Consider the following 12,288-nt stretch of genomic DNA (forward strand, 5'->3'; position numbering starts at 1 on the left):
TAAAAATGAAATACTAGACGTTATCTTGTATATCTAATGGGGGGATGAATACGGGATACTAGAAAATAACTGCAGACATCTTTCGGAATTTTGTCTTAAAAAGGAGACTACTACTCAATCATTTGAGATTTAAAACCTGCTGAGGGACGCCTGGGTGGCTCAGTCAGTTAAGCATCTGCTTTCGGCTCAGGTCATGATCCCAGGGTCCTGGAATCCAGTCCCTCATGGGGCTCCCTGCTCAGCAGGGAGCCCGCTACTCCCTCTGCCTGTGCTCGCTCGCTCTCTGACAAATAAATAAATAAAATTGTTAAAAATAAATAAATAAATAAAACCTGCCTTGAGAGCAGTGTGTCCTGAGCGGGAAGGGTGGGCTGACCAGCTTCTCCTCAGCCGCCAACACACCGATCCTGTAGCTTGCTAAAAAGGCATCGAGCACTTTCTACCTTGCATTCATCTCCCCTAAACTTAAAACACCTACAATACTGGGCGAGCAGCCCTTATCAGATTCACTTCTGTATCCCCGCAGCACCGAGAACCCCTCTAAGCACACAGTAGATAGTCAAGAAAACGCTGGTGACAGGGAAGAAAGAAGCGAGGGGAGGAAGCAGGGCAAACCGCGCGAGGGGGGAAAGAGGAAGCCCACCCTACACCTGCGGCCAGAGACCTCCAGGAGAGAGCGGCCCGCTCTGCAGTCACGCCCGGACGCGCGCGGCCCACAGGCCCCGCCTCCGTCCTCAGGTCCCCGGTCCGCAAAGCTGGGGCCCGGCGGGCGGCGACACCGGGCCACCGCGAGCCCTTACTGCCCCGGAACAGGGCCCTCCTGTGCGCAATGGCGCCGGGGCTGGCCGCGAGGGGCGGGACCGAAGGCGCCGCGACCCAATGAGCGGCGCGGGCCGACCTGCGGCCCAATGGTAGCGGCGCACGGGCACGCTGGGGGCGGGCCGGACGCGCCCGACTTTTCCAGAAGACCCGCGCAGCGAACGCCTCCTGGCCACGCTGAGCGGGCTCTGGGCCCTCCGCACGCCGGCTCTCCTCCTCTTCCTGTGCTGGTTAGCTATGGCGGCCGTGAAGACCCTGAACCCCAAGGCCGAGGTGGCTCGAGCCCAGGCGGCGTTGGCGGTGAACATCAGCGCGGCCCGGGGCCTGCAGGACGTGCTGAGGACCAACTTGGGGCCTAAGGGCACCATGAAGATGTAAGGCGGGGCTGGCGGGGCTGGTACCTAGCGCCATCACGGGCCTGGCGCCCCCGGGCCTCTGCGCTCGTCGCTGCGGCCCTACTTACCCGCAGACTCCCGGGTCGCTCCTGTTTCCTGCCCCGGCCGTTTCCTCTTGTAATCGATGCCATCTCTGCTGAGAACAAAGCTGCCCGCGTGCGCGGCTCGCCCCTGCGCCCTGGGACCCTAACTGAGAGTTGGGCAGGCTGTTTCTCTGGAGGGAGGGGGTGGGCACTGCACCATTCCTGTTACCGGGTGGGGAGAACCAGCCGCGTGGCCCCAGGTCCTTAGGATCTGGGTAAAGCCCGATAGTAATGGGACTCTTAGTTAGGTCTCCGTTGAAAAAGTCACACTGTGATTCATTTGTGCCCGCTGAACAGGCTTGTTTCTGGTGCTGGAGACATCAAGCTTACTAAAGATGGCAATGTGCTGCTTCATGAAATGGTGAGAGGCTGCTATATTAGGTCGAAAATGTCTTGGTTTTCCGTATTGCATGTGATTCGCAGTGAGATTTTTAATGTTCATATTCAAGATAGGAGAAATGAGTCAGCTCTCAGCAGGTCTTTCAGACAATGGAGGAAGTAGAAAAGGAATGCAGTCGGTAATAGTACTGACAGTACGATGCCGGGAGGAGCCCTGGAATCTGATTACTTATTTTTGAATCCTTATTCTTGCCATGTAAGCCCTTGGTTAAAGGATTGTAGTTATTAAAATTAACTGTTAAAATCTGAAAAACTAAGCGATTGACATAGTTAGGTAAGCGCAAAATGGTTATACTTTTTCTCTTTTTAAAACGTGGATTTCTGTCAACATCTCTCTCCACCTCCAACTGAAGGGGAGATAAAACTCTTTGCTTTACTATTGTTAAAGTCCCACTGACCAAGAGTGTGAGACTATTGAGAGGAGCAATTGTTTTACTCATCCCTAAGTTTCCAAAATCTAGCACTTAAAATCCAAGAAAAGGAAATGATTTGCCTGTGTTTTGAGTTCAGAATAAAATTTAGGGTTTTTTTTTTTGTTTTTGGAGCCCAAGGCTGGGCTTGAACTCAGGACCCTGAAGTAAGAGCCAGAAGCTTAACCAACTGAGCCACCCAGGCGTCCCTCTGACCTAGGTTCTTAAAACTGTCAGTGTCCCCAAAAACAAAAGGCTGGGAAACCATTCTAGATTACAGGAGAATAAGGAGACTTAAAAACCAAAAGCAGTTCAGGAGCGTTGTTTGCGTCCTTTGTAATTAAGAATCTATGGGTGATACTGGAGACATAATGAATATCCTGTTTTTACAGAACTTTTTAGCGATTTAGCATTCACTGATGATCTTTGTTAAAAGGTCTTTTTAATTTTTTGTTCAATCCAAGTAATACTGGAGGCTAGTGAGGTTTAATTTTAGAAGGAACCTGGTTTATTCTCACAAGAGTCCTAAAGAAGCTTGCATGGATTTGAAATTATTTCTTACTGTCAACTCTGTCATCTTCAGTAAAACTTAACTGGGCCTCAGATTTCCTCATCAGTACAGTGGAGATAATCTTCTCAAATCTAAATGTGAAAATGTTTGGGTTACCATAAATGGATGTACAAAATAGTTAATGGTGAGTTTTAAATCAGTATGGCATGTAGCTGAACACTTGGGCAATTTATGCAAATAGATGCACTTAAGGAGACCCTTCACACATTTTAAGGTATACTTAGACTATTTCAACTTAAGTAATTTTCTTCTTTTTCTACTTTCAGCAAATTCAACACCCAACAGCCTCCTTAATAGCCAAAGTAGCAACAGCCCAAGATGACATAACTGGTGATGGTACCACTTCCAATGTTCTAATCATTGGAGAGCTACTGAAACAGGCGGATCTCTACATTTCTGAAGTATACATGATTCTTGTGTTTCCATGGTAGTTTATGTATATAGGAAATTTATTTACATAAATTGAGGTGTTAATAGTAGCAAGGCCGTATGGTAGAATGTAAAGAGCAAGGGGCTTAACTCTGGGAACCAGAGCCTATATCCTGGTCTTAATACAAGTTTATTGTGATCCTGGACAGATTAAGGAACCTTCCTTGGCCTGCAGGGTTTTTTTGTTTTGTTTTGTTTTTTAAAGATTTTATTTATTTGAGAGAGAGAGACAGAGAGCATGAGAGGGAGGAGGGTCAGAGGGAGAAGCAGACTCCCTGCCGAGCAGGGAGCCCGATGCGGAACTCGATCCTGGGACTCCAGGATCATGACCTGAGCCGAAGGCAGTCGCTTAACCAACTGAGCCACCCAGGCGCCCGGCCTGCAGGGTTTTTTTAATCAAGTTGCATCACATATTACTTATATATGTCTGTCTATAACAGATTGATAGTTGAGATCTAGAAACAGTATATTCAGGACTAGGCATATTTATAAGGAAAGCCAACTAAAACGTAAATTTAAAGAAGAATTACACAACGTTTTTAGCCCTGAGTTAGTTTGAAGGTTAAAGCAAACCTTAGTAGTAATCCAATGCCAAGAAATTCTTGGAAGAGAGAAAAAGCGGACCCTTCATCTCCCTGTTTGTTTTTGTTAGTAAATGATGTGAATTGGAAAGATAAATGGTCCTACTGAGTACAGTTTTAGGTTTGGGGCATTATTCCTTGTGGTCTGCACAGTGAACACCCAAGTGTGCTTTATAGTTCCCTTGGCTTTGATTCTGTGCTAGAGTAATGTCTGTTCTTTTCCTCTGCATTGAAAGGACTATTTATCCTTTTAAATGTATTCAAAAAATCAGCACATTATATTAAAGCATATGAATGATCCAGAATATTGCTTTAAAAATTTACTTTTTCATCTAATTGAAGAACTCCAGTTAGTGGTGGTTATGTAATTGTATGTTTACAGGGTCTTCATCCCAGAATAATAACAGAAGGATTTGAAGCTGCAAAGGAAAAGGCACTTCAGTTTTTGGAACAAGTCAAAGTAAGCAAAGAAATGGACAGGGAAACACTTATAGATGTGGCCAGAACATCTCTACGCACTAAAGTGCATGCTGAACTTGCTGATGTCTTAACAGAGGTATGTTAAATGTGGTATATGTCCGGTGTGTACACCTATACTGAAACCCATGGCATACTTTCTGGTTGGAATTACAAGGTGCTATCTAAAACTTTCACAGTATCATACCATGTGAGATAAGTAGTTTCTTTTTTTTGTGGCAATGAGCGGCTGATGTATGTGAAATGAGAAAATCAAATAATAGTATACCTGACCATACTATAAAGATATATTGGAGTTTTCATTAAAGGTTTATAAAATTGAGATTTTTATTGTGAAAAAACTTCCTGTTATCAATATTTTTAATAGAATAGTAGGGATGTCAATGATTCTTTACATAATTATGAATTGAGATGTCAGAAATGTAAAATGACTTCAATCCTTTACGAGTAATGTATTCTGTTACCTCATAGAAGAAGGCGAAGATTGATTCAGATTTTAAAGAAATGTATATTTCTCTGAAGAACAAGCCACATAAGTGTCTGGACTGCAAATCAAATTCATCTAATGGTTCTGCTCTTACTGTAGGCTGTAGTGGACTCCATTTTGGCCATTAAAAAACAAGATGAACCTATTGACCTCTTCATGGTTGAGATCATGGAGATGAAACATAAATCTGAAACTGATACAAGGTAGGTGGTAGAATGCTATGAAATACTTACAATGTATATTTACAAATTTACAGGCACTTTATATAATACATATTATTTGGCTGATGTCTTTTTCTTTTAATTTATGTGTATTGCCTACATGAATATTTAGTTTGCTCAGTAGTGTTTCCTCCTGAAATGAGGTTATTGTTACATGTTTATAGTCAGTATGATTCTGAAAAGCGAGCTATGTCAATGATTTATTAAACTGTAGGTTACAAAGCATAGTAGGAGACTGTTGGGGAATTTAGAATATATATTACATTTCAAAGACCTAGTTAAAAAATAATTTTTAAAGGAGGTGATGACATTTGAGAGCCTACCAGTTGCAACTGTTTCTCTGCAGAATTTTCTTTACAAGATAAGCATTGTTACTTTTGTTTGAATGGCTTGTTTTTGTGCTGTGTTCTGGATATTGCTTTTTCATAATTGAACCTGCCTAGGTTTCACCCAAAAGTCTTTTTCAAAAACTCAAGAAATAAAGTTGTGTGAAAATTATCAATACAGTCTCAATTCAGTATTTGAATTTCATTAGTGTATGTTATTATCTGGAAATCAATAACAACATGACTTATTATGTGTTTCAACAGTTTAATCAGAGGTCTTGTTTTGGACCATGGGGCACGGCATCCAGATATGAAAAAAAGAGTAGAAGATGCATACATCCTCACATGCAATGTGTCATTAGAATATGAGAAAACGTGAGTTTATAGCCCGTTACAAATGGAATAGAGAGGTGGAGGAGCTTGGTATTTTGGGCACATCACTTACGAGACTTAAGTTTCCCCACTGTGAGGGCAGTAATGCCTCAGTTGGGTTCAGGTGAATTATAGGAAATAACCTCTGAAAATACACCAGGGGCAGGATTGGAGCTCAGTGGCTGTTTGTTAAATCTCAAGACCTGTTTCTGAGGCTACTGGTTTATCTTCTCAAAAAATAAACATTCTCCCCCACTCCCCTTTTGTAACTTTTTTTTTTAAATAGAGAAGTGAATTCTGGCTTTTTTTACAAGAGTGCAGAAGAGAGAGAGAAACTTGTAAAAGCTGAAAGAAAATTCATTGAAGATAGAGTTAAAAAGATAATAGAACTGAAAAAGAAAGTCTGTGGTGATTCAGATAAAGGATTCGTTGTTATTAATCAAAAGGTGAGAATGAAATGAGTCTATATTGTCCATTATTATTTTTAAGGTGACTTCTGTTGTAACTAACTTTTGTTTTTGTTATAGGGAATTGACCCCTTTTCCTTAGATGCTCTTGCAAAAGAAGGTATAGTAGCTCTCCGTAGAGCTAAAAGGAGAAATATGGAAAGGTACGGATAGCATATTACCTTAGTGATGTAGATTTTACTTATTTTGCAAGTTAAGTGGGATTACTTCTTTTCCCCCCGTTCTTATTGTGTTTTTCCTTTTTTGTTGTGATTAAAATATACATAATATAAAATTTATCATTTTACTCATTTTTTCAAATGTACAATCTAGTGGCATTAAGTTACATTCACATTATTGTGCAACCATCATCATCATTCATCTCCAGACTTCTTCATCTTCCCAAACTGAAATTCTCCTCATTAAGCAGTAACTTTGTTTCTTTCCCCTGCCCCTGGTAAATACTATTATTCTATTTTGTCTCTATGAATTTGGTACCTCATACAAAGGAATCGTGCAATATTTGTCCTGCTATGCTGGCTTATTTCACTTAGCATGATGTTTTTAGAGTTCATCCATGTTGTCACATATTAGAATGAATGTCATTTCTTGTTAAGGATGAATAATATTCCATTGTATGGATGTATATCACCTTTTGTTTATCCATTTATCAGTGGACATTTAAGTCTCTCCCTTTTGGCTGTTGTGAATAATGCTGCTGTGAACATTGGTGTATGCTTTAGTTTTAAACCATGACATGTATATGTACGTTACCAACCATGTCAAAAGAGCATCAGGGGGTTTCAGAGAACTACTTTTTCCCCAGATCTCACCACGATAAAGAGGTCTTGTTCATCTTTAGATTTCTTTTTTTTATTTTAAGATTTTTTTTTTTTTTTTTTAATTCATGAGAGAGAGAGCGAGAGAGAAAGGCAGAGGGAGAAGCAGGCTCCCAAGGAGCAGGGAACCCGATGAGGGACTCGATCCCAGGACCCTGAGATCATGACCTGAGCCGAAGGCAGACGCTTAACCATCTGAGCCACCCAGGCGCCCCATCTTTAGATTTCTTATCAGAGGAGTATTTGCTGACTTTGAAAGAGTGGATTAGGGCGCCTGGGTGGCTCAGTCATTAGGCGTCTGCCTTCGGCTCAGGTCATGATCCCAGGGTCCTGGGACCGAGCCCCATATGGGGCTCCCTGCTTGGTGGGGAAGCCTGCTTTTCCCCCTCCCACTCGCCCTGCTGGTGTTCCCTCTCTTGCTGTGTCTCTCTCTGTCAAATAAATAAATAAAATCTTGTAAAAAAAAAAAAACGTGGGTTAAATGTCGAGTTAGGAGAAAAGACTGGTTTTTAGCTGGTTGGTGGTGAATGGGAAGGTTCAAGGTTATTTAAAAAATAACTTTAGGATTTTAGTATTAATTCTGAAAGGTTGCTTCATAAAAATTATTAATGATCTCTTTAAACATACATAACAAAGCTGCTTATACATCTCCCAAAACACACTTCAATATTTCAGGCTGACTCTTGCTTGCGGTGGAGTAGCCCTAAATTCCTTTGATGACCTAAATCCTGATTGTTTGGGATATGCAGGACTTGTCTATGAATATACATTGGTAAGTGTGTTTTCTTTCCGAAGATAATATAATAATTTTTGGTTCATGAATTCTTTGGTAGTAAAAATTCATTCAAACTTAGGATCAGATTTTTACTTTGTTTACATACATTTTGAAGGTTATGTGTAGTAATGATAAGCTATTGATGGGAAAAATCACTTTTATACGCAATTTTTTTTTAAGTGAAGGAATTTGCTTTAATGTGATTGGTGTGTTGTTCCCTTATTAATATGCTACTTATTCTTCCGTAAGCCCTCTACTCTTTTCATTCTTTGCACAACCATATCCTGTTTTTGAAAATATTTTCCCTTCTTCATTCACATAGGGAGAAGAGAAATTCACTTTTATTGAGAAATGTAACAATCCTCGCTCTGTCACATTATTGATCAAAGGACCAAATAAGCACACACTCACTCAAATCAAAGATGCAATAAGAGATGGCTTGAGGGCTGTTAAAAATGCTATTGATGATGGTAAGATCTTTACTGTATTTATATTCTTTGGCTAGTGTGAAAGGCATGGCTGAATACTGTGTTCTTTTTATCAGTAGTTTACACAGCCAGACACCATGCAAAAGTAAAGTCTTCCCTTTAAAATGCCTGTGATGGTGTGCTAAGCTTTTTCATAGCATACCATTTTTAAAAGTGGATACAAGTAAATGAACTAATACTAAGAGCTTGGAAGTACTAGTTGAATTGAACCATTTTGCTATTTGATGTGTTGCTTATAATGCTTTCAAGTGCAGTATTAACATTGTGGTGGCTATACTACATTCTCGGGAAATTAATGTTTTTTATGTTATGTTTTATGTCTTTCCTTAAAATGATTCTACAGTTTTGTTAGTTCAGCACTTCTCTCCTCTCCCCGCCTCCCCCAGGCTGTGTGGTTCCGGGTGCAGGTGCAGTGGAAGTGGCAATGGCAGAAGCCTTGATTAAGTACAAGCCCAGTGTAAAGGGCAGGGCCCAACTGGGAGTTCAAGCGTTTGCTGATGCATTACTCATTATTCCCAAGGTATGACTGCTTTAACAGTCCGTGTTCTTAACTACATCAAAATGAGTTAGCTGATGAAAGTATTTGATAATGTGGGGTCTTTTTCATAATGTAGATTTTGAGTAAACAGGTTTTATCAGCTTTCTCCTGAACGTAGCTAGAGCAGGTATCTCTCATCATCCAAATGTATTTGGTTCCTCTGGAAGGGAATTGAATATCTGAAGTTTCAGGTGCAGGAGATAAACTGTTTTTAGAGGGTTTGCAGTGTAGGGGTTATACTAGAGTACAAGCTTGCTTTTTGTTTTTATTCTATTGTGTGCTCATTTGGGGGTATTGCTTATGATCGGTGTGTTGCTGGGCTTGAAATGGATCAATGAGTTAGTAACAGATGCCTATTCTCTGAACATAAATACTGGTCTGTCTTCATTAAGGGTTTGGGGTTTTTTGGGGGGTTTTTTTGTTTTTTTTTTAAGATTTTATTTATTTGACAGAGAGAGAGCGAGAGCAGGAACACAAGTGGGGGGAGTGGGAGAGGGAGAAGCAGGCTTCCCGCGGAGCGGGGAGCCCGATGCAGAGCTCGATCCCAGGACTCTGGGATCATGACCTGAGCCGAAGGCAGACGCTTAACGACTGAGCCACCCAGGCGCCCCAGGTTTGGGTTGTTTTTTTTTAAGATTTTAAGATTTGAAAGAGCATAAGCAGGGGGAGCTGCAACCAGAGGGAGAGGGAGAAGCAGGCTCCCCACTGAGCAGGGAGCCCAATGCGGGCTCGACCCCAGGACCATGGGATCATGACCTGAGCTGAAGGCAGATGCTTAACTGACTTAGCCACCCAGGCGCCCCTTTGTTCATTTTTCTTAATTTGAATTATGGTTCATTTATTGTAGATTGACTATCACTTCTTGGGTTCTGTCCTTAAAGGATTAAATTTGTTTGCTTTAGGTACTTGCTCAGAACTCTGGTTTTGACCTTCAGGAAACACTAGTTAAAGTTAAAGCAGAACATTCAGAATCAGGTCAACTTGTGGGTGTGGACTTAAACACAGGTAAGACAATGCAGCTATTAGTAGGGGGAGAACTAGATTCAGGTGAGATGAAGCCAGGAAGAATAAAAAATGCAGACAAACGAATCTTGGAGAGATGCTTTGCAGTTTGACACCAGTGTTATTAGGGAACCCTGAGTTCTTTTTTTTTTTTTTTTAAAGATTTTATTTATTTATTTGAGACAGAGAATGAGAGAGAGAGAGAGCAGGAGAGAGGGGAGGGTCAGAGGGAGAAGCAGACTCCCTGCCGAGCAGGGAGCCCGATGCGGGACTCGATCCCGGGACTCCAGGATCATGACCTGAGCCGAAGGCAGTCGCTTAACCAACTGAGCCACCCAGGCGCCCAGGGAACCCTGAGTTCTAAAAAATGATATAAAAATGGAATGACTAGATACAGTAATTAATGGAATAGAGTAGACATTTGTATAATTTCAAAGAGTATGGATTTTTGATATTGCTGAGTAGTGGTAGGTGGTTAAGGTTAATATGGAAGGATTTCATGTTGGGCTGGCTTTACTCAATCTTTTATTAGGGACTTTAATAAGAAAATACATTAGATGATCATATTCATGGGTGAGAAAAGGCTGAGGATAGCAAATGCTGGAAGATGGGACCAAGTCGTAGTGAAATGATTTAAAGCCCTCATCTTAAATGCAATAACACAAAATCGACAAATACAATAAGTGGAAGAAAGAGAACTGAGAGAGACACCCATGCGGTATGTGTAAGACCTATTGTTGTCAATAACATCATTTACATTCAAGTTAATAGAAAAGGTTTCTGGGATGAGGGAAATGATAAGCCCATTTTGGCCAGATTATATAGTTCGAGTGCTTTACTTTAAGATGGACAAACAAGAATGTGTCCTGAAAAATAGAGATGTTCAAACATTTGGTAACCAAATAGAGCATTAGTATTACTAGAAGTCTTCTGAGTAGAGATCAGCCACTTAATCAAAGATACTGTATACAGGAGTCATGGTTTGGAGCAAAATTGGGAGGAACTTTGGATAATGAGAATAATCAGTGATGAGCAAATCACAAAATACTCTGTTGTCTTAGCATTCTGATCTTATAACTTGCTATGTGTGATTTTAAGAATACTGGGTTACTTTGCAGGTGAGCCAATGGTAGCAGCCGAAGTAGGCATATGGGATAACTATTGTGTAAAGAAACAGCTTCTTCACTCCTGGTAAGTTTGAGAAAGCCAAAACTAAAATAACCTTTAGGGAATCATCATACTCTTAATTTGGTGTGTTCTGTTTAATTACTTGGGTTTGGTTTTGGTTTTTTTGGTTTTGCAAAAATTGTGATCAACTGAAAGTATAGAAATAAAACTAGCCTTCCATGTTTTGGAGGGGAAAGGAGAAACTTAATTGGATATAATTTGCAGTTTGTTTGGAAATTGAGTTGAATTAGGGTTCATATCTCAAACCTGAGCCATCTGATTTTCCACTCCTTTCAGCACTGTGATTGCCACCAACATACTCCTGGTTGATGAGATCATGAGAGCTGGAATGTCTTCTCTAAAAGGTTGAATTTGAAGCTTCCCTTGTGTCATCCGAATCACGAAGACTCCACAGAGTGATCCTAAGAATATAGCGACGGAATTTTTGTCCAAGCCTCAAATAATTTTCAAAAGCATTTTCTTTTCCCATATGAAAAAGAACACTGACATTTAAATTCTGAAGTTCTGAAATTACAGTATTTTTTTAAATTGCACTGCAATGTACACACATTAAGCAGGCCGTTTTTACCCAATGAAAAGGATGTTTTGCTTTAGCTTCAGTGATATAAAAGTACCATGTGAGATAAGTATATGTTATCTACCTTGTTATTAAATGTTCCTTGAAAAACAAATTATAATGGTTTAATAATTCTTCTAATGGATGTATTTTAATTTATCCAATAGGTCCCTATACTGTTACACTTGTAAGTTTTTATGATAATATAAATACTTAAAGTAACTTAAAATTTTGAAAGCATCCCTGTTTTAGTATAAATTCCTATGAGTAAAACTATTGGATCATTGGGACTTTTAATGCTTTCAAAGTAGCTGTGCTAAAATGCTCCCCAGAGGGGCGCCTGGGTGGCTTAGTCGTTAAGCGTCTGCCTTCGGCTCAGGTCATGATCCCAGGGTCCTGGGATCGAGTCCCCACATCGGGCTCCCTGCTCAGCGGGAGGCCTGCTTCTCCCTCTCCCACTCCCCCTGCTTGTGTTCCCTCTTTCACTGTGTCTCTGTCAAATAAATAAATAAAAATCTTAAAAAAAAAAAAATGCTTCCTAAAGTTTTAGTGAACAGCAAGATGGGTGAGGTAGAGGCAAGGGAGTTGATAAGCTCAAAGTATGAAGTGGGGAAAATAGAAAAAGAAGGCAGAGGTAGACCTTTCAAGCATGGGGGCTTAGGGATAGGAGATTTTCAGTGGACCATGTTTTCACACCCCTGCACCTTTGCTTATGCTGAAGTACCCATCCCAGACCCTCCAGTGCCCTTTTTCTCCCACCTGTCTGCACAAAATTTTTATATCTCTGCAGTCCTTGACCGTAAAGTGTGTTGCAAAGCTTTGTATTTTTGAGGACTTGGCAGTTGCGTACAATAAGTGTGCAGTAAATGTTAAGCTGAAACCTTTT

At 40.8% G+C, this 12,288-nt stretch overlaps 1 protein-coding gene and 2 non-coding genes across 6 annotated transcripts; all 3 read left to right on the top strand.

The window, feature by feature from the left end:
- The first annotated feature begins 969 nt into the window (after positions 1-969).
- Positions 970-11,517, top strand: CCT6A (chaperonin containing TCP1 subunit 6A). 4 transcript variants are annotated; one of them, XM_021700640.2, is made up of 14 exons: positions 970-1,193; positions 1,595-1,658; positions 2,944-3,078; positions 4,070-4,243; positions 4,751-4,854; positions 5,463-5,573; positions 5,857-6,016; positions 6,098-6,180; positions 7,531-7,627; positions 7,953-8,100; positions 8,505-8,638; positions 9,559-9,661; positions 10,777-10,849; positions 11,123-11,517. In XM_021700640.2, the coding sequence occupies exons 1-14, from the start codon at positions 1,057-1,059 to the stop codon at positions 11,193-11,195; spliced, it is 1,596 nt and encodes a 531-aa protein (XP_021556315.1). In that variant the 5' UTR covers positions 970-1,056; the 3' UTR covers positions 11,196-11,517. The 4 variants fall into 4 exon arrangements, 3 of the variants coding, with proteins under 3 accessions (XP_021556315.1, XP_044771053.1, XP_044771054.1); XM_044915118.1 differs by lacking the exon at positions 5,463-5,573; XM_044915119.1 differs by lacking the exon at positions 2,944-3,078.
- Positions 3,833-3,966, top strand: LOC123325020. The gene has a single exon (XR_006540188.1). It is a non-coding gene; the product is annotated as a small nucleolar RNA SNORA22 (small nucleolar RNA).
- Positions 8,144-8,283, top strand: LOC123325015. The gene has a single exon (XR_006540183.1). It is a non-coding gene; the product is annotated as a small nucleolar RNA SNORA15 (small nucleolar RNA).
- Positions 11,518-12,288: the final 771 nt, after the last annotated feature.

Source organism: Neomonachus schauinslandi, chromosome 5 (genome assembly GCF_002201575.2).
Source record: "Neomonachus schauinslandi chromosome 5, ASM220157v2, whole genome shotgun sequence".
Classification (NCBI taxonomy): domain Eukaryota; kingdom Metazoa; phylum Chordata; class Mammalia; order Carnivora; family Phocidae; genus Neomonachus; species Neomonachus schauinslandi.